We start from the raw sequence: 21,251 nt of genomic DNA, 5'->3' as shown, positions 1-21,251 counted from the left end.
TTTGTGGCTTTTCATTTTATGACGGTAAATGAGGCAATTTGAAGATTTCACTTTGAGTTCTGTGGAATTTTGTGCCAATTTTCTACCAGAAACTGTAGAAGATCAGTTTTCTAACCTTTATGGGGTTTTTGCAGGTCCATGATCCAGTAATCAAAATTTTAGGCCTTTAAAAGCCTCATGATTTTGACAAGTCTTAAAAAGCTCAAAATCTGCAACTTAAATCTCTTAAAATTTGTTTGTGGGAAATGTGTCTCGCTCATGTTCCAGTAACAACAAAACAAACATCGACTCGGTAACCACAAATGGGAACTTGCTTGACTTTGCCAGTATGGACCTGAAATAAATCTTAAATTTAAAACTTTTGATCATCAAAACAACTTAACTCGTTGAGCCCCTGCTTTGAACCTCTTACTACTTAAAAGTCAAATTCTCTGATTTTAGATGTTTACATTATGTAAGGTGTTCAGAATATTGTACAAAGTGCTGACTTGTTGAAGAAAATCTGAGGTATTTGAGGGTAGTAATTCAAATTATTGTCAGTGTTCAAGGCCTCTTACAACAGCAGATCTACACAACACATCTCTACAAACAGCACACATCTGAAAATGTGGAAAACGCCAAAGGAAGTGTAAGCAACCAACCACACAATTAATGCTTTAAGTGACCCAGGTGATGACAACAAGGGGAGTCCATGAAAACAACTGGAGTGATTCGGCTTGAAGTTGAGACGAACAGCTGGTAAAATTTTTGATATTTGATTAGTGTGAGAATAAAGGAATTTGCAGTTGCATTTACAGTAACAATGTAAGATGTGATGATAAAGGCTTTGAGTCTGATTTTTAGTTTATGTGCCTTGAAAATGCTTGAATTTTACTTTAAAGCTGTATAAACTAACATTTAATATATAAAAAGTTTTGATCAGAAGAAAAATTAAAACAAATTGACTCAATATCAAACTCAAGGTACAATAAAATGATAAAAAGTTCACAATGCAATATCAAAAACAAAAGTGACAAAGAAAACTTAATACATTCGATGTGCGTAGCATTTTTTCCTGTATACAAATAAGTTTTTCCTTTTGACTTTTAAGTGCTTCTGCTTTCTCTCTTTAGTAAAATACAAGTAACAAACCATGATCAAGCATGTGCAAAAACACCACTTTTTTAATGCACAACATTATATGTAACATGTAATATCACAGTAAGTGTTAGTCTGCTACAGATTGAGACATTGAATTGAGATATTTAACTTATTACATCCTTAATGTATTCTGACAGCCTGGAAACAATCAGACTGATTGCACAAACAACAAAAAATCATGAATCACTTACGTCTGAAAATGCATGACAGCTATTTAGAAGAAGGCAAGATAAAGCTAAAGGCAACAGAAATCTGTTTGAAACCAGTCAGCGACAGTAGAAATACAAACTTGACCACTGAAAAGAAAAAAATCAAGCCTGTACATCCACTATTCCAGGACAGTATATCTTGGTGTTTTTTTTTCCTGAGCTGCAGAATATTTTGTGGTGTATCTGTATTTGAAGTCATTTGAAGCAGCAGATAAAGACAGTTCAGTTAGAGACACACCCTGTCTGAGTGTCTCTGATGCTGAAGTGATGATGAGCAATCACCCCTGCGTGTCTGCACCCTGAAGCCACACATGGAAAGAAGGATGCATGCTTTTCTTCCCCTTTCTGTCTCCCCATATGACCAGTCATGGCTTCTCTGACTCATCAGGATGGATTTTTATTTTCTCTCTGTAAACTCACATGAATGCAGCTGAGCTGAATGGACCGGGCAGGTCTGAGGCCCGGGGCAGAGCAGGGATGATGTATGTGTGTGTGAGGAGGTTGTCAATGATTGACCAGGCTCAGCAGGTTTATTATCAGGGTGTGTATGGGCTGCATTTGACCTTTGGACTTCAAACATCGGACAGACAGCTGCTGAAACAACTGCCAAACTTCAAATGTTAAGTTTTTCACATGAAACTTGATGAATTTACATGTAACTGTCGGCACTGCCGGTCAGGCAAATAAAATAAATCCAACATAAAAATTAACAGTCAGGTAGGAGTTCAAAGCCTCCATACTTAGCGTTAATCGAGCCATTTCCCTGTGGTTTCATTATGTGGAAATGTTTACTTCGGTCGTGTCTCGAAGGTAACCCCAGGCCCGCGAAATATCTCGCGAGATTGAGCATTTTAATCCAAAACCATGACCTTTCCTGAACCCTAAATGGGATTTTTCTGTCCCTAAACTTACCCAGATTTTAATTAAAGTCTCGATACATTAAAAATCTTGGTTATTTTATGCAAAATGACAATTAAAAAAAATCTTATACCAATCTCGCGAGATCTTTTCTAAACGTCCATTTTTTTTCTGCTGCCATAGCTCTGGGTTCACCATATTTGGTAAGGGCGCTCCACGCGGCACGAAGCACGTCACCTCTGCGTCACCTCCGGTTCTCTCTTTCCTGTCCGATCTCTCAACATGGCGCCGGTGAGTCCCAGCAGCTCCTCTCGAAGTTACTCCTTTCATTGTTAATTTAATGTCCTTTTCACTTATTCGAGTTTTTATCTACTAAACCAAAGTAAAGCTTTAATAGTACACACCTGCGTGAAACCATGAGTGGTTTTATAAGGAAGAAAACCAGGAAGCTAGCAGAATTAGCATCAGCTAACGTCAAACTTAACGTTAGAGAACACGTGTCCCATTCATTAGTCCATGAGAGGGAGCCGAACTCCATAGAATAAATCGTGTTTTATCGTATATCAACAGTTTTCCTTAACTTAACTGGTAAACTTGGTGTGTTCTGTCAGTCTACGTGTAGTCTAAGGTCCACTAGTCAGTTCGGCGTAACTTTTAAAATTAGTTTTCTCAATAGCCATCATAAATTAGAAGGCAAACTGCCAGTGTCAGCACCTACTCTCAATTTAAGAAAAAACGCTAAAGTTAACACTGTTAGAGCTACAAATGCTTATTTCATTATGAAAAACATCTCTTTATATTAGCCACTTCTCTATTACTATAGTGTTTTATTTTAACTTATAGGCTGAATCTAATCTGTATATGTGTTGTGTGCAGCATATTTTCTGGGTGTTATTGTTTAATACATGTTATTATAGTTTTCATTCTGTTCTATTCTGGTTTTAATTATCTGTTTATATGTGAGTAGCATGAAGGTACTAAAATTAATTTTGGTGTGCAACAGTGTGTTGTATAATAAGTGATACTTTGATATTAGAACTGACAAATCACTCCTACTCTGTTTTAGTACTAGTATGTTATTACAGGTAAATGAAAAAGTGAGAAATGTATTCTAAAATTTATTTTCTACGTTTCTTTTAAGACCTTTTTATGGCTCAGGGACTTGAATAATGAACCTACTGCCTAATTGTCTTCAGTAGTGACAGTATGTTAATAGAGTAGTTGTTTAACAAAATATTTGTAATTTCTCATTGTACTTTGAGAGTACATGGCACACAAGGTTTTTTTTTTTTTTTTTACAAGCTTTTATGAAGAGAAACTAGTCATCAAAAAGCAGTAGAACATTAAATGAGACAAGAGATAATGGTGAGAATGAAGAAGAAGCCATGAGGAAAAGTTGTTTGATTGCAGATTTCTTAAGGACACGGGTGTGAAAGATTTATTTTGTAATGAAGAATATATTGCATTAACATACAATGTTTTGGTGGAGAAAAGATGTCTGATTCTCACAATGTCCATATATTTGTCGCCTGTAAAAAATAAACGTATGTCTGGCAATAGTAAAGTGAGAACTTTAACTCTTGTGAACAGTAACAACAAAGCTTAACAGTGACTTTAAGCATGAACAGAAGAATCAGATCTGTTCTGGTGTTAACACATGACGTTTTCTGATCCTGGCACCTTTTTTTTTGAACCTCACAGATCAAACAGAAGAGGCCAGCTGTTGGCAAGAAGGCCAAAAAGGGAGCTTCATGGAAGTTCACCTTGGACCTGACCCACCCTGTGGAGGATGGGATCCTGGACTCGGCAAACTTTGTAAGTCCTGCTGCAAACATTACTCTTCTTGTTAAACTTTTAAAATATTAGAAACTTTGGTTAGGGAACTGGGTAAAAATCAAGTTAAACTTGGAAACACCATAACCTTAAAATCAAATAATGAAGGGGTTAATTTAGCGATCTTTGCAAGCAGCTAACCCTGTGTTTGGACTAGGGCTCCCTTCCCTAGCTCCTAATCTACTAGGGTTATCTTCCCTAGTGCGTCACTGTGCTCTGTCCAACAGGAAACCTTCCTCAAAGAGAGGATAAAGGTCAACGGAAAGACGGGGAATCTGGGTAACATCGTCCAGGTCGGCCGCATGAAGAACAAGATCAACGTCACGTCTGAGAAGCAGTTCTCTAAAAGGTGAGATGAGATGTCCTGCAGCACCTGAGATTCAGGGGAACATTTACAGAACTGACCATCTTATATAGAAGCAAAAAATACACTTGTGTCGCCTATGTCGGAAATGTACAGATTATTACAAAGAATAAAACATTTTATTGCTCTTAAAGTCTTAACATCCCCCACCTCCTCCTCTAGGTATCTGAAGTACCTAACGAAGAAGTACCTGAAGAAGAACAACCTCCGTGACTGGCTGAGAGTTGTGGCGTCTGACAAGGAGACGTACGAGCTGCGGTACTTCCAGATCAGCCAGGACGACGAGGAGTCGGAGGCGGACGAGTAAACAGCTGTTTGTGTGTCAGCAGCTGGAGCAGAGCAGGAGAATAAATGTGGAAAAGGAACTTTTCTGTCTTGTGTTTTTATTGTGTTGTGGTCAAAAATTAAGACAGCTGTGCTAAAAGGAAGCGCAATTCAAACTGTTTTTAATGCTGGTATGTGGTTTATAGGACTGCATCTAATGATGATTCTTATCAGTTAATCTATTGATCATTTTCACAGTTAATCAGTTGTTAACAGATTAGTGGTTTGGTCCGTAAAATGTCAGAAAATCGTGAAAAATGCTGACCACTTTTTTCCAAAGTCAAACTAAAGAAACCAGAGATCAATGCCGTAATCGTGTGGATGATTTTATTGGACCTTAAAGGTATAATCCACCTGGTACGATCATAATACTGTCTCACAGGCTGCGGAGGTTCATATCGAACGGTTGCTGATTCTGTTCCATGTGCCTGAACACGGCTGTGAAGCAGTGCAGTAGATTCACACTGGGTGGTGCTGCAGACGGTGTTAACAGACTGGTATGTTGAGTTTCAGTCAGACCAAACTGATGCAGCTCAATATGAGAACTGTGAAAAGTTCAACTCCAGTCACATTCAGTAGTAACAAAACAAAAAGTAACAAAAATACTCATACCATGATGTGTAAGTGTAGCAATTATAAGGAAAAGTCATTTATTTAAAATCTTAGGTATAAGTACATAATTATTAGCATTAAAATGTACTAAAAGTATCATAAATGTAAGTATTTATGAGTAAGAACTTGTCACAGGGTTTGTACAGGTGCTGGAAATCCTTATAAACCCTTGAATCTGGAGGAGAAATGTGTTTTCAAGGTTTGAAAAGTGCTTGGATTTTAGAGAAAATGCTTGAAACTGCAACTGCATGACTTTGGTAAAAACTCGCTCTGTAACCGAATGTTTTGCAGTTTAGATGAAGAAAAAAAAAAGTAGTCAGATTTTGTTCCAGTCAGGCTGTAGGATGTAAAGTCTACATAGAGTCAGGTGACGTGTACTGAAACGAGAAACTTTGTTTTCCTTTGATTTGTCAGACTCTTTTAGCATGAAACATAATTTTGTTTGTTTATTGCACAATAATATGTGATTACCTGTAATGAAGAGGTGAAATAATCAGTTTTGGTTTATGTGAAGATGGATGACCGGTTGTGTGCTGGAAAAGCTTGAAAAGTGCTTAAATTTGACTTTGGAAAAGGTGTAGAAACCCTGTTATTACTTACAACAAGACTTCAACTTAAACCATAATAAAGACATAAATCTTGTGACATAAATATGTTAAACAAGCTCACAGAAATGGAGTTTGGATCTAAAAACATCCAGTCTCTTTGTTGTGACCTGCTGAGGGACTACAGATGTGAATTAGCTTTAAGCTTTATTCCCATTTTTGGGGAGTTTTTTGAGAAGTCTTCAGAAAAGATTTCCCACAGATCCCATGAGTCTGAGCCATCACAGTGCCTCGTGGGAGTTCTAGGTGTTGACAAGATAATAAGCGTTATATGTCATGAGGTTCCCAATACATTAACAAAACACTGAAGAACAACACCCAAAGACTTTTTGCCACTTCTTAACATCGTCCACAGTTCAGACAGGCGTGATGAGACACTCCTGTCCTGCGTGAATCGCTTGAGGCTGCAAACGAAAACCTTTATTCCCTTAAACAGAAAAGGATGTTTTGCTTTGTGTGTGTGTGTGTGTGTCTGGATTCACTCCCATCTGCTCATCTGTAACGTATAAAACACGTAGCCTCAGGAATGCGTCCACCTTCAGCTGCTCTGCAGTCAACAGCGGCTGCTGGCGTCTCAAATCTTTATCCACATTTATTGGATTTTATAACATACAGACACGCTTACTGTTGAGTTTACAGTTTACATTCATATTCCAAATGTAAAAAGTATACGCAACAAATCATTAAATGTAGGAAAAGATAAAGAAATACAGTAAAAAGTGGAAGTGCAGAGCATGAAAATGATGTTTTAGAGTTCTTCCACAAATGAACCTTACAGTCTTTAGATTTAATTTGCACAGCTGCATCCTGTTGCTGTCAGATGAAAATCTCTAATTTGGGAGTATTACCTCTTTTGTATCTGGTTTTGTGTTGCCCTTCAAAACTCCACTTGGCAAACTGTAGAGGAAAAAAAATGAGTATCATGAAAGTGAAAAGTTTCTATGAATCTGAGAGGTTTTCATGTGTCTCCAGCAGAGTTTCAACATCCAACTGCTGATTTGTTTTTTTCAGGTATTTTCCAGATCACAACATCTGTATGTTTGGCTTTAACTCTTCAAAACCACCGAAACATTCATTTCCAGAGGGTGGCTCTTCAAAATTTTCATTTTTGGGTGAATTATCACAAGAAACAAGAAACTTTCTGATCCATTGGTTGGCTGATAAACAACCAATCAGAAAATCCAAGACTGTTCCCAGCAGCCTACTGTAAATACAGCATGACAGCTTCCCAGAGAGGAGATCAATAATGCAGCAGAAAACACTGGTCCAAGTTCTGAGGGCCGGTCCTGACACAGGTGCTGGATCTGATTATCAGACCAAGGATCAGAGCCTCAGCATCATACCTGGCAGTCCTACAGACCAGCTCACGTTTAGTTTCAGAGTGAACCGACACTCTGCTCAGGCCGACCAGTAAGGATTCACTGTTTCACCCAAAACTGTCCTGCTATAAACCAACCAACAGCTGGTGTGGACAGTATGAGAGTGTCCTGTTTCTCCTGATATAGACCATCATGTTACCACGTCTGCAGGTAACGCTGTAATCGGACTCTGTGTATCAGATTACCAGCTGATAACAACAATACATACATACAGCCATCTACCATACAGGGTGTACACCCAGCTTTAGTTTGTGTTTCAGTGTGCAGAAGATTGATCCACCAGCTTTAATGTGTTTGACTGCAGCAGAAATATTGAAATCTGAGCATGTTGGATGGATAAAATAACATCAGAAGACACACGCACACACACACACACACACACACACACACACACACACACACACACAAACAAATTTGATTAGTCTGTTTCTTTGTGCACCTTCAGCCTGTGAAAACAGTTGTGTAACGTCTTCTGCGGTTCTGGAGGACCTTCGTCAAGTCAGAGAAAATAACCCAGATGATGTCATGGTGATGTCATCGGGGTTATCTCGACTTGGAGAGGGAAGTAACAGAAGGTCTGCGCTACAAACGGGAGGCGTGAAGTTTGAGAAACATGGCTGTTTGTGAGTCGGGGAGGGTCTGATGAAAAGTGCTTGAATTGCGTTCTGGGAACTGTAGTATTCAGTGTTGTTGGATTGTGATCCATGCTAGGGACAAACGTCAGGATATACTGGATTCTGCTTCTTTGATTTCAATCATTGTTGAACTCCATCCTCGGATGAAGACATGGTTGAAAGCTCCAGTAAAAGAGCCTGTAAATGGACCTTGAGTTGGGACTCATATGAACTTATTTTAGCTGCATATTAAGATTCATATTAACTTTATATTAACTATTAACTATGGCGCAAAAACTTCTCCTGCAGGATGAAAGTTGGAAAACTGAGACAACTTTCCATTACATACCTGGTTCCCAACACACACACACACACACACACACACACACACACACACACACACACACATACACACACACACATCTGGTCAGTTCCCAGCTCTGCTTACAAAGAGTAAAGAAACGTCACCATTGGCAACTGCAGCACAAAGTTAAGTCTCTCTCTTTCTCTCTCTCTCTCTCTCTCTCTCTCACACACACACACACACACACACACACACACACTGCTCAGTCTCAGGTGTTCAATAATGTATCAGCCTGATCACATGGTGTCAGGTCTGAATGATTAACGCTGCCGTCTCCTCTCGTCACTATTTCCTGCAGGTGTGCAGAAGACGTGGACTCCAACCGAACGTCTCCTCAGGAAAACACACAACCAGTGAGTGTCTTACCTGTCTGCTCTGCTCAGGTGTGCGTCTGTGAACTGCATGTTGGGTATTTTTTATTGACGTGTCGATGACAGGAAACTGTCTGTGTTCTTTACTCTCTTAAACATGGACAGTTTAAGATACAATGGACACAGACATGTAAAAGGCCCCTCACCTCTCCTTTATGAAAGAGCACCCAGACTGAGACACAGTGTCTCTTTGTAGTTGTTTTGTGCTACTTTGTAGGTGTTTTGCATCTCTTTGTGGTAGATCTGTGTCTTTTTGTAGTCATTTTGCGTCTCTTTGTGGTAGTTTTGAGTCTCTTTATAGTTGTTTTGTGTCTCTTTGCTGTAGTTTTGTTGCTCCTCATAGTTTTTTTGTCTTTGTGGTAGTTTTGTGTCTCTTTGTAGTCATATGATTGACTTTGGTGAAGAAATGTTAATTGTTGATCCGAGTTGTTTCAGTTAAGGTGGTTTTGTTTAAAGTATGAAGCAGTATTTTCAGATCTGTAGTTGAAGTTGTCTCAGGTCTGGATGCGGTTCAGTTTTAGCTTCAACAGTTGAACCTTTCCGTTGTGAAAGTAGATCCTTGGTCTTCATTAATGTTTCAGAGAGGGAGTCTCGCTCTAGTGAGTGAAGAGAACAGCTGATCGTATCCCATCATCACCTGCAGGCTCACATCATCAGTGTTTGATATCCTCAAACAAGTACAACAGTAAAAATCCTGCTTTTACATTAATGCATGTCCATCTTTGTTTTTCACAGAGTCCCTGCCCTCCATTTGGATCTGTGATTCTTGAAGAACTAACTGAAGAAAGAGGACAGCTGACCATGAGAGTGAAAGAATGATAGAGGGACTGACAGAGAAAAGGTAGAAGGAGTCACAATCACGCTCACATTAACAGGTAATAAACAGGTGCAGTGATGGCGGCGTGGTTTAGCCGGTTGTCGTTGGGCGATGCCTGGTACAACATGTACTCTCGCCTCCTGCGGACCAAACCTGTGGGCTCCATGGCTCACGGCTCCGACGACCTCACCGAGCTCGCGGAGGGGTCGGCGGTCGGGCTCGCCAAGGTCCTGACCACCGTGGACCTGGTGTCACTCGGGGTGGGAAGCTGCGTCGGCACGGGGATGTACGTGGTCGCCGGGCTGGTTGCCAAGGCGATGGCTGGACCTGGAGTCATCCTGTCCTTTATCATTGCCGCGGTGGCATCCATACTGTCAGGTGAGACAACATGAGTCCACACATTCCTTACTCAACTAGAAGTACTGATACTTGAGTAAAAAATGACTCTGGTAAAAGTAGAAGTACTGATTTAACTTCGTGACTCAGGTAAAAGTGAAAAAGTTCAGGCTCTGAAAAGTAAAAAGTCGTCCTCTGGAGGACATGTCTACCAGCTGTTTCACGTCCCTCTGCATCCCATACTGATGCACTTTAGTTTCTGTAGGAGACATTTCTGTCAGCCATTTTAACACGTGGCTAACCTGTTGTATCATTGAACCGTGTATGTGTGTATTTTTGTCTTCAGGTGTGTGCTACGCAGAGTTTGGTGTACGGGTCCCCAAGACCACCGGCTCGGCCTACACCTACAGCTACGTGACGGTCGGGGAGTTTGTGGCGTTCTTCATTGGCTGGAACCTGATCCTGGAGTATCTGATTGGCACAGCGGCAGGGGCGTCGGCGCTCAGCAGCATGTTCGACTCGCTGGCCAATCACAGCATCAGTAACTACATGATAACACACCTGGGCACGCTCAGAGGACTCGGTCAGTACGATCAGTACGTGTGTCCTTTTTTTTTAGCACATTAAAGAGTACTTTTTAGGGGAAGAATCCCCTGTTTTGTCAATAAAGTTGTAATATTTTGAGAAAATAGTCAAAAATGACAACAATAAAGCCAGAATTTAATGAAAAAGGTTAATAATTTTTGGAGTATATGAAAGTTAGAGCTTGATGTTCGTCTAGAATAAAATTTGAGTTTGCTAAAATACTTGGAATGACAATGCTAACATTTAGCATGCATAATGTTTACGGTGTTCTTAGTATAGCATGTTAGTATGTTAACATTTGCTAACTAGCACTAAACACAAAGTAGAGCTGAGGCTGACAGGCTTGTCATTAGTTTTAATTATGATTTTAGTCATAAATCAAAGTAATAGACAAATTAAAAAGTTGACCAGATGATGGCGCTAGAGGGGAAATTAAGGTCCAGTTGAAGTCTCATTTCGAGAGCACTGGGCATGTCAGGAAGAGCGCCAGGCTTTGAAGCCAATTTGATATAGTGGTCAAACCGTATAATGACAACTTCTCGTCATGCTCTGCAGCCCACAAAAGCTTTTTCCCATAAGCTTACATTGATGGGAAGCCTTTCCTGTCATAATGATCCTTTCTCACACAAACACGTGCTTGTTCTTGTCCTCATATTGATGAAATATTTTTTATCTAAATGCTTCTGTGTCTCTGTTTGTCTCAGGTAAGGGTGAAGACACGTACCCTGACCTGCTGGCCCTGTTCATCGCCCTGCTGGTCACAGTAGTCATTGCTCTCGGCGTGCGAAACTCGGTGGGCTTCAACAACGTCCTCAACGTGGTCAACCTGGTGGTCTGGGTTTTCATGATCATCGCCGGACTCTTCTTCATCTCCGCCAGCAACTGGGGGAGCGGGAAGTTCCTGCCCTACGGCTGGTCAGGGGTGAGATGTTGAACCACTGTGGCTGCACATGTTTAAATCAAATCCCCAAACTGACAGGCAAAGAAATAACTGTGATCTGTTGTTGCCGATCAGGTGATGCAAGGTGCAGCGACCTGCTTCTACGCCTTCATCGGCTTCGACATCATCGCAACGACAGGAGAGGAAGCGAAAAACCCAAACACCTCCATCCCGTACGCCATCACAGCCTCGCTGGTCACTTGCCTCACTGCCTATGTGTCGGTCAGTACACAGTGATGTTAATGTGTGTGTTTGTAACTTCAAGGAAGTCAGTAACAAAATCCAAATATACCTGGGCTGAACTCAAGAGACGAGACCACCACAGCTTAGAGTAGGTGAATGGATTAAACCAGGAGCCTTAACGTTGGACAGTGATATCCCCCCACCTGTCCTCTCTCCAGGTGAGTGTGATCCTGACTCTCATGGTTCCCTACAACCTGATCGACGGCTCGGCTCCTCTCATGGAGATGTTTGCTGTGCACGGCTTCCTGTGGGGGAAATACACGGTGGCTGTGGGCTCCATCGCCGGACTCACCGTCTCTCTGTTAGGCTCTTTGTTCCCCATGCCCCGAGTCATCTACGCCATGGCCCGGGATGGGCTGCTGTTCAGGTGAGGAGACACACAAACACACACAGGTACAGGGTGAGGGCTCTGAATAATGACGAATGTCTCTGCAGGTTCTTGTCACACGTGTCTGCGCTCACACACACTCCCACGGTGGCGTGCGTGGTGTCGGGGAGCTTCGCCGCCATCCTCGCCCTGCTGGTGAGCCTCAGAGACCTGATCGAGATGATGTCCATCGGCACCCTGCTGGCCTACACTCTGGTCAGTGTGTGTGTGCTCTTACTGCGCTACCAGCCCGACGAGCAGACTGACACACATCAGTTTGACTCCGGGGAGGATGTGGACGTCCTGAAGCACCAGGACGACGGTGCTATCCCAACCAAAGATGACCAGATGCTGATTGGAGGTTCAGACGGCGATGGATCATCGTCCTACCACGCTGGTGGGACTGAAGGAGAGGGTGACGACTCTGATTTCCACACGGGCCATGCCTCCCTGCTGAAAAGGCTTCTGGGAGGTCATTACTACACCCTGCGGGTGCGACTGGGGATGCCTGATGCTTTGGCCCGTCCCACCCCTGCCACTGGCCGCATAGTGACCCGCTGCACCCTCCTCTTCTTCCTCACGTCCTTCTTCCTTTGGTCCACTGTTATATTTGGTGTTGAGCAGGGGACAGGTGCTGGGGCGGTGTTTTCAGGCCTCATGGCCACACTGATGGCGGGCTCCTTGGTCAAGCTTTTAATTTTGATCATACAGCAGCCGGAGAGTGGGAGGAGACTGCCCTACATGGCGCCCTGTGTGCCCTTCATCCCTGCGGCGGCCATTTTGGTCAACAGCTACCTCATGCTTAAACTGTCTCCACTCACCTGGGCCAGGTTCACTGTGTGGTGCCTCATAGGTGAGAAGAAATATTCTTCAGTTGGGGCATAGGACCTTGGGAACATAGGACCCTAGGAACATAGGACCTTAGGAACATAGGACTCTGGGGACATAGGACCTTGGGAACATAGGACTCTAGGAACATAGGAGTGACTCTGATTTATTTACTGACTGGTGCTAATGTGGCTAAAAAGGTATAAATGAGATGTTAACACATGGTTTGTATTAAGCAATGATAACAAGAAAATGTAAACTAGATAAAGAAAGTAGAAAAATGGATGTAGTTCTAGATGACAGATCTTCCTCTTTCAGTTTGTTGAGTTACAGCAGAGAGAAAAACATACTGTACATCCAGACTTTGATCTCTGTTAGATCTGCAGTCGGCTGGCAGATAATGAAGTCAGGGAAGAGTTTATAACCCTCTCCAGCTGGACAGTTTCTCAGCCTGACACCTCTACCTGCGGTTCTCCTCACTGACGTTTTTTATTTAACCGTTACCATCTGTCCATCCTCAGGTCTGTTGATCTACAGTTGTTACGGAGTGTGGCACAGCACGCTGGAGCTGAACGCCCGGGAGGAGCAGGCACACGCCAGCTCCTACCAGCGCTATGACGACCACCTCGATGACACCTTCTCCCCCGACGACAACTTTTACCCCCAAGAACAGGACGACAGACCCTACCAGGGCTGGTCGGCCCCAGAGGAGAGGGGATACAACTACCAGCAGAACAACCAGTACCAGCAGGAGAACCAGTATGACGACCAGGATGTAGAGCAGCATCAAAGCCAGTATGAGGATAGTGGTGACCAGTATGGATACCAGTCTGGACCAGGAAGCCAGTATACAAGCAGGTCCAGAGGAAGAACCAATCATGGCTTTGATGGGGGTGAAGAAGACGACTGATTAAAGGACGTTTCCCGTTCCTCCAAACTGAAAAGATCTGAAATTATGACAGAATGAGGAAAATTTTGACAGTGCCTTCCACATGAGACACTAAATCAAATCATCTCCAACACGGTCAAAGTCATATCACACTTTAATATTTACCAGTGAACCCCTCCCTCTGTCTGCTCAGAGTGAAAACCTGGATATCACTGGAGGAGGTAGGGGAGTGGACGCACTGCACACCTCCCACTACAGATGTTTTACTGAATGAGGGCTGCAGCAGCTGCAGAAGCCTCCGTAAATTCTGGTGTCTGTACCCACCTTTTTTTTTCACATACCAACAGCCTGACAGTAACAGCGAATCTCCACCAACATCTGTGCTGCATCCTGGTTCTCACCTTCATCCTGAATTTTCATGTTTGTACGAGACACAGTGGTGCAAGACCAAACTTCCCTCTGGAAAATGGGAGATTTTGTGTTTCCCTCCCCCCAAACTTTGAAACACCACTCTTTGAATTAAAGGCTGGGACAGTTATGGGCTGTGTCTAGCAAAGTGTTTTTTTTTTTTCCAAGCTGAAAACACCAAGCACTTTTCTGAAAATACCCACCTGGGAGCGTATGAGAATGCTTTGGAGACGTAGTGTTTTCACGCTTTGGTTGATGCGGACTATCGGTAGAAGTAACTGTTAATTTACGTGTTGCAGGTACCTAGTTTTGCAGATAGTTTTGTATTTATCACCAAACACTGAATGTAAAAATGTCAGCAAAGGTAGGCTACCTGCTCTGGATGAAGGGAATGCTGAACTGAAGCACGTCAGGACAGAAGACGGCACGCCGGTCTGTGTGGGTTCATGAGACTTTGTGGTCGACGAAGCATCTCGGTGAGTACCATCACTTGGTTCAAGAGCTGAGGGTGGACAGAGATGGTATTTGTCCTGTCCCACCTCCACTGTGATTGGACAGCTGGGTAAAAAGTGACAGTGACAAGCGCAGTGCTTTACCCAAAGTTGAGCATTTTTCAACTCTTGGCGACCAGAAAAAAAAACAAAAAGGCCAAACGTGCAGAGCAGAACAGATGCTCAGTGCCTCGTCACACTACTGTTGTTTGTAGAAAGTACACTGGCCTCAGGAAAAACACTTTAGTGGACACAGCCCTTTGGACTGCGTTCAGACCGACATTAACCCCTTCTGTTTACCTCACAGTCCTCGACCCAGGAAATAAAATTCAGAGTTATAAAATCCTGTATATTATTATAACCCTGTTTGTAGTGTTCTGGCATCCGATAAGTCTTTGACTTCACAGATCTGTTACTGGACATCCTGGATCTTATTTTGTTGTCCTATTGATAACTGAAATAACACGCCCAGTGCATCCATTTATGAATGGATTAAAAGTAAATGACGCCCTGGGTGCAGGTGCTTTGTACGAGACTGACAGCAGTTCTGTTATGCAGGACAGGCTATACAAAAATCTGGAGATAGAAACTTTGTCTTTGGTTGACTTGAAACCTCAGTGGGTGGAACCGGAGACTCGTTAGCAGGTTGCAAACTTTAGCTAAAACTCAAATTTCTCAATCGACCATCAGTCTGAAGAACAAACCCGTCTGTTGGTTTTTACTGACATCACTGGCTCCTGTGGCTGTTCATAATATTTCTGAATGTCTTTATGAAGTGACTCTGAAGCCCTGAAAGTTACTTTTGTGTTAGTTTTTCTTGTTTGAGTGAAAGGTTTTACAGTGACAGAGTGTTTGTTCTATTTATGGTCTGCAGCTACAATCTGTTAATGTGTTGCAGGAATTAATTTATTCAGACTCTTAATTATTTAAAAACTTTTATTATTTGTAGCACCGGACAAAAATACAATACAGATACACAGCTGATACATATCGATTATACTGTGAATATGAAGTCTAAAATTGCAAAAAAAAAAAAAGAAAAGAAAAAGTTATTGGTACATAAAACAACATATTTGCGTGGGATTAAATGAGAGCAGGTAATCTCAGTCTTTGTTCAACAACAATGACAAGGAATTCTTATTAACTCAGGTAATATTTTGGAAATGTGTTCATGCTATTTAAAGTATAAAAGAACATTAAAGTCAAAAGGTAATAAAATGACAGATGCTTATCAATACACAAAGGCAACAGTTTGCTATTTTCAGGCCAAGTAAAGACAAACTGAGTAGCTTCATTAATATAGAGCTCGTTCACTAACTAAAAAAGCACATTTAAGAATGTACACCATTTATTCTATTCTGCATGACTCGGGCTGAGTATCATTTAAAAACCTATGGTACCAGTATCAGTAAACTTAAAGTGATTCCTGCAATAATTGGACGCCACAGGTAGAATTTCAACACGTTGAACTGCAAACTCCATCGAATACACCACACTGTCATGGTTTGAGGTTTTAGTTTTTTTACGGTTTTACTGTGAAGCTACTGTCTTCCCTCTTGTTTCTGTTGAGTTACTTCATGTTTGGGTTTTTGTTTCAATTACAGATTAGTTTCACCTGTCCCTGATTTCTCTCCCTGTGTTTTTAGTCTGCACGTTTCCCTCCATTCTTTTCCAGTTCATATTTGTCTCCATGTCAAGCATCCTAGCCATCTTTTAGTGTGTTTTGGATATCTGTTTAATTTCTGGACTTTTTGCTAATTTATTGGACCTTTAATTTCCTACCTGCCCCCTTTGGATCTTGTTTTGCTTTTGGATTGTTTATTTATTTGTCTGCTTGACTACCTGCAACCCTTCTGTTGGATTTGTTGCAATAAATACACAGGAAGACTAATCAGGGACAGATGAAACTAATCAGAAATCAAAAAAGGTGGGGGGAAAAAAGACAAAGACAGGAAGTAAAGCAACAGAGACAAAAGGGAAAACAAGAACTTCAAAATAAAATTTGAAAAAAAATGTAAGCAAACACACAAACAAAGACACACGCTTGGCTTTCACAACACCACAGATTGCTATTGCTGTTTTATGACTGCAAACACCGTGAATTTGCAGCAAAGGTTGGTAAAGTTTGTTTAACATGAGGCAAACATCTGTCACAGATGTGTTTTGCTTTGATTCTATTTATTTAAATAGAATTAAGAAGCCTGGGAACCAGACAAATCTGCAAGCTCATGTTTTATTTCCTGTGGCAGATGCATCTCATTGACCTTCCGTTCAAACAGATCCCATCCATCCTGGATCTCGTCGTTTGTTCCTGACTGTTTATTGAAGTTGCTCTGATTGGTTGTAGATGTTTCCAATCCATCTGCCTCCAGAGGTATTTTGGTCTTTGCCCATTGATAATGACCCTGGGAAATAAAACATGACCTGAGAGATTCCAGATTAATTCACATTTATGAATTGGTCTGGCAGCAATACAACATCTGATCAACTACAGTTTTGACATGCTTGAGTCAACCAATGACATTATTTCTGAAGCTGTTGTCACTGTTTGGGGTTTTTAGTCGTTACCTGTTTTATTTTGTAGTTCTTCGCTTCAGTCTTGTTTCTGTGACTTTACTTCCTGTACTTGACCTTTTCTCGCCCTTTTTGATCACCATTTGTTTCACCTGTGTCTGATTAGTTCCTTGTCTATTTAGTCCTTGTGTTTCTCTGCTCCTCTGTCACTTCTTTGTCCCCCTTTTGTGGCATTTTGTGTTTCAGCTCTGTTTCTTTGGTTTGATTTTGTATTTGTACCTCATCCTTGTTGGATTTGTTTTGTTTCTGGATTTGACCTGCAACTCTAAACTTTAAGACTGTTGAACATTCCTTTTCTTTAATAAATTTTGTTGAACTAGTAAAGCTCTATCCAGTCTGCATTTTTGGCTCCACAGTGGTCAGTTCCTACTGTTGCATGTGTCAAACTAAAAGAGATGATGAACCCAAAATCCACCAAGGGCAAATGAACAGAAAATGCATAAAAACAAATCTGAAGTCGAACAAAAGGGCGACGACGAGCAAACACACAGAGAAACACAAGGACTAAACAGACAAGAAACTAATCAGACACAGGTGAGACAAATGGTGATCAAAGAGGGCAGGAAAAGGACAAAGACAGGAAGTAAAGTCACAGAAATAAGAACTACAAAATAAAGCAGGAAAATTGCTGCCTTTGTGCAAGACCCCAGAACCCTACATGGTCACATATTCTAAATCATCCTCAAAGTTGTGTCAGCTAAATGTAAAAAGAAAAGCACAGAGATTGACTATGATGATCTACAGTCTCTGAAATGAGGGACAGAGAACCACATCTTCACACTCGTGCGCTCTTGGCGTGGTTGGCGGGCGGGTCCAGAGGCATGGCGGTGCCCCCCTGTCTGGAGTAGTAGAAGCTGTTCTCCCTTCTCGGGGTCCCGGGGTCGGTGCTATGGCAACACAAGATTATAACGCCGCCCAGGAGACAGAGACCGGAGCCGACCCAACCGGCGTACAGGGAGAAACCAAACGACATCAGACCCTCGTCTTGGTGAGCGCCGATGGGGAACCAGACGGTCGATATGGCGCCGCACACAGCTGGAACAGAGTTAAGACAGAGGAGACGGCCATTTTTAAAGGCAAAGATGAAAAAATAAGGGAAAATTTGAATATCTGCATACAGATTCAGCATCTAAAGTGCTGGTTGCATGAGTATGAGTTTGGATCTGTCTGGCTGTCTGTCCCTGAGGCTGTTGACAGGAACTACCTGTCTCTTCCCACAGGAAGACAGTCAGTCTGACAGATGAACCCGGTCAGGATGAGGCCCAGACTGACAGACCGTGACCCTCCTTCCAGCCCTCCTCCCCTCTGAAACAGCTGGGAAAGGCCCGAGGACTTTCCAAAACTCCTGTCCTACCTGAAAAATCATCCAATGTCTTAATTTCACGTGTTATCACAACATGCTTTTGTGCTTTTTATGTGTCATTCCATTTAGTCTGCACTGACTGTCAAATGTAAAGACGGTGGGTCATTTTATGCACAAATATCATGAAGAAGAAAATGTTAAGTGATGCAGAATGAAGAGCAGAAAGTCCAACAAACAGGACTTTCACACAGGAAACCACAGTTTGTGTCCCTTGTAAAACCAAAAGTCAGCGTTGACTAATTTTAGCTTTATACTTTACGTAACGTGCTTAACTTACCTCACATATATACATAACTTATCTAAGCAAGAAACTTAAAACTTTAAAGCAACCTGTGATTATTTTACGTCATCCGTGACAAAGATTCCCATGATGGTAAAGGTCACCTGAATATTGTTACCATGTCTCAAACTCACAAAATCCATCAAGACTAAACAGTGTCAAAGCACATGTGACAGGCCTAAAATGTGTAAACACAGCACGCGATCCAGTCCAAGTGAGACTTGCTGCAGGTTGGTTTCAGCCCCTGAATCTCAGTGTCCCACAGAGTTTAATATACCCAGACAGCGCCAATTTCTGTCTGTGGCCAACGATGGTATTGCATCACAAAACATCCCCTGCAGACCCAAAGGGATTTTATGATGATGAGACACCCCGAACTGCAAATAAAGCCAACTGTTTTTCTTTCTGATTTTATACATTTCAAGGGTGTCTTTCTGATTCTACCACCAGGGGGTGCCACAGACAGAAATGTTCAATTTCTACTCACTGTGGGTTTATGGCTTTTATTCATGGATAATTAAGCCTTGACCTCTGCTCTGTAAAATGCACTGTAACCTAATAACGGTCTCATGAAATTATTGATTAAAAACTGTAAATCTTCAATTGATATTATTAAAATATTTGCTAATAAACACAAACTACCTGGACCATTTATACTTTAGGTTGCTTCATTGGTAAAAAAAAAAAAATCTTCTGTTGTTGTAGTCTCCAGAACTTGTCCATAATTTTGCAAGTTTGCATCTATCAACAGGTATGAGTGTGTTTATGTGTGTGTTTGTTGGGAGGTCTCCTCACCCATGAGGATGAAGAGGACCCCTCCCACGCGGGCGCGGCGCTGCTTGATGGCGGCGGTGTCGTTCTGCAGCCTGACGCAGGGCATCGACATGAGCACCAGCAGCATCCCAGGGAGGCCGAGCAGACAGGCGCAGATCATCAGAGCGCGAGACGTCTGGACGTAGGCTGAGAGACAGACAGACAGAGAGACGTTTCATAACTGAAGCATGTGTTTGCTACTATGATAGACATTTATAGCCAGGAATGTGCGCACACACACACACACACACACACACACACACACACACACACACACACACATAGTGGAGGAAGCATTCAGATCCTTTTCTTTAGTAAAATACTCGCTCCACATTGTTGCACAATGAAAAACTAATTTCCTACAGTAAATTCAAGTTTGGGGGGGTTGGGGTCAGACATGCATGATTCCAGTTTATCCCTCCCTCGCCCTCCTCCTCTCTCTCTCCCACCTGGCAGACTGAGGATCTGGTTCAGGGCCACGCAGTGGTACAGCGCCGGGGAGATGACGCACTCGGCCCACAGTCCCCGGGAGCCCAGCTCGTCCATGCGGACGCACGTGGCCACCGTGTAGTCGCAGGTCCGGACCCAGTCGTTGGTGGCCGTGGCGACGATGATACCGACCCAGCCCGCACAGCTCGCTGCGCTGCCGGTGAGCTGCCTGCACATGTGCGCCATGGAGCCGCCGTGCGTTTTTACGCGCTCAAAAAAAAATCAAATTGTCTCAAAAATTATGGTTTACGAAACTGATTACAATATTAAAATATCTCCCTGTTTTCCTTCTGTAGTTGTAAGAAGCAAAAAGTCGTCTTTATTGTTCCAGAAACTGAAAAATTACTATTTTTTTAGCAGGTGTCTGGGAAAGGATTCAAAACGCAGTTAACGGTTTTATCCTTCTCTTCTCAGTTGATAAAAGATGAAAAGTTGAACTGTGTCACCCCAAAAGATCTCTTCAGTCCTCACCTTTTTCCCAAAATGTAATTAAAATCAGTATTTTACATCCAAATCTTATTTAAAAAATGTAGAAATTAAAAAATCATCCTGCTGTGTCCCGTTAGTGTGCCGCGAGCTGATCCTGCAGAAAAATGCCTAGAATAAGATTTATCCTCGGGTGTGGTGAAAAACAGACCCTTCAGTCCAAACTTTGAGCCAATCAGAGCGCATGTGAGACCCTAACCTAAACCAGATATGAAGAGACAGACAGAAAACCTGACTCCATGAGGGAAGCAGCAGATACAGACTGACCTGGAGTATTTGGCTCTAATCTGAGGATCTGGATTTCGGAAGGAATTTTGTGACATGAATTCAAATCAGTTTGTGGTTTATAAAACACAGATTTGTCTTCATGTTATCACTCACCTGTCTCACTGTGGCCCTCTGCTGGTGACTCCTCCATCTTCATGTTCAGTAAAAGGCTGTTTCTGCAACTGCGGCCAGTTTTTAAATTTTGGATTTCTGTTAGAATTTGTACAAGTAAAGCACAGATACCTGAAGACTTTACTTAAGTACAGTAATGACGTATTTTACTTGTCACCTCTGATTTTTCATCTAAATGTCCCACACATCTATGTCCTCACTGCAACGCTGAGCAAGTGATGCAAACCATGAGAAAATAAACATGTTCTAGATTAAAAATTAAGTTAATAA

The 21,251-nt window shown here is 42.1% G+C and overlaps 3 protein-coding genes across 3 annotated transcripts; 2 read left to right on the top strand and 1 right to left on the bottom strand.

Moving 5' to 3' along the window:
- The first annotated feature begins 2,413 nt into the window (after positions 1-2,413).
- On the top strand, positions 2,414-4,769 carry rpl22l1 (ribosomal protein L22-like 1). Its single transcript, XM_084747520.1, has 4 exons — positions 2,414-2,498; positions 3,909-4,022; positions 4,268-4,389; positions 4,567-4,769. Exons 1-4 carry the CDS (start codon positions 2,490-2,492, stop codon positions 4,709-4,711), a joined length of 390 nt encoding a protein of 129 aa, XP_084603646.1. The 5' UTR covers positions 2,414-2,489; the 3' UTR covers positions 4,712-4,769.
- A 4,645-nt stretch (positions 4,770-9,414) lies between these two features.
- On the top strand, positions 9,415-15,051 carry slc7a14b (solute carrier family 7 member 14b). Its single transcript, XM_084747081.1, has 7 exons — positions 9,415-9,868; positions 10,173-10,409; positions 11,116-11,333; positions 11,427-11,573; positions 11,753-11,961; positions 12,030-12,814; positions 13,311-15,051. The coding sequence occupies exons 1-7, from the start codon at positions 9,568-9,570 to the stop codon at positions 13,697-13,699; spliced, it is 2,286 nt and encodes a 761-aa protein (XP_084603207.1). The 5' UTR covers positions 9,415-9,567; the 3' UTR covers positions 13,700-15,051.
- Positions 15,052-17,167: 2,116 nt separating this feature from the next.
- Positions 17,168-20,987, bottom strand: cldn11b (claudin 11b). The gene is made up of 3 exons (XM_084747079.1): positions 20,057-20,987; positions 19,590-19,754; positions 17,168-18,186 (listed from the first exon to the last, which is right to left on the bottom strand). Exons 1-3 carry the CDS (start codon positions 20,280-20,282, stop codon positions 17,927-17,929), a joined length of 651 nt encoding a protein of 216 aa, XP_084603205.1. The 5' UTR covers positions 20,283-20,987; the 3' UTR covers positions 17,168-17,926.
- Between the last annotated feature and the right edge of the window lie 264 nt (positions 20,988-21,251).

This window comes from Lutjanus erythropterus, chromosome 21 (genome assembly GCF_056507025.1).
Source record: "Lutjanus erythropterus isolate fLutEry1 chromosome 21, fLutEry1.hap2, whole genome shotgun sequence".
Classification (NCBI taxonomy): Eukaryota; Metazoa; Chordata; class Actinopteri; order Lutjaniformes; family Lutjanidae; genus Lutjanus; species Lutjanus erythropterus.
This window is presented reverse-complemented; position numbering and strand designations above follow the sequence as displayed.

Coding starts and splice junctions, on each gene's coding strand:
- cldn11b (XM_084747079.1), bottom strand. CDS start 20,282: ATGGCGCACATGTGCAGGCAGCTCACCGGCAGCGCAGCGAGCTGTGCG. Junction 19,755..20,056: donor CCAGATCCTCAGTCTGCCAG/GTGGGAGAGAGA, acceptor TCTGTCTCTCAG/CCTACGTCCAGACGTCTCGC. Junction 18,187..19,589: donor GGTCCTCTTCATCCTCATGG/GTGAGGAGACCT, acceptor ACTCTGTTCCAG/CTGTGTGCGGCGCCATATCG.
- slc7a14b (XM_084747081.1), top strand. CDS start 9,568: ATGGCGGCGTGGTTTAGCCGGTTGTCGTTGGGCGATGCCTGGTACAAC. Junction 10,410..11,115: donor GGGCACGCTCAGAGGACTCG/GTCAGTACGATC, acceptor TGTTTGTCTCAG/GTAAGGGTGAAGACACGTAC. Junction 12,815..13,310: donor CACTGTGTGGTGCCTCATAG/GTGAGAAGAAAT, acceptor GTCCATCCTCAG/GTCTGTTGATCTACAGTTGT.
- rpl22l1 (XM_084747520.1), top strand. Junction 4,023..4,267: donor TCCTGGACTCGGCAAACTTT/GTAAGTCCTGCT, acceptor TCTGTCCAACAG/GAAACCTTCCTCAAAGAGAG. Junction 4,390..4,566: donor GAGAAGCAGTTCTCTAAAAG/GTGAGATGAGAT, acceptor CTCCTCCTCTAG/GTATCTGAAGTACCTAACGA.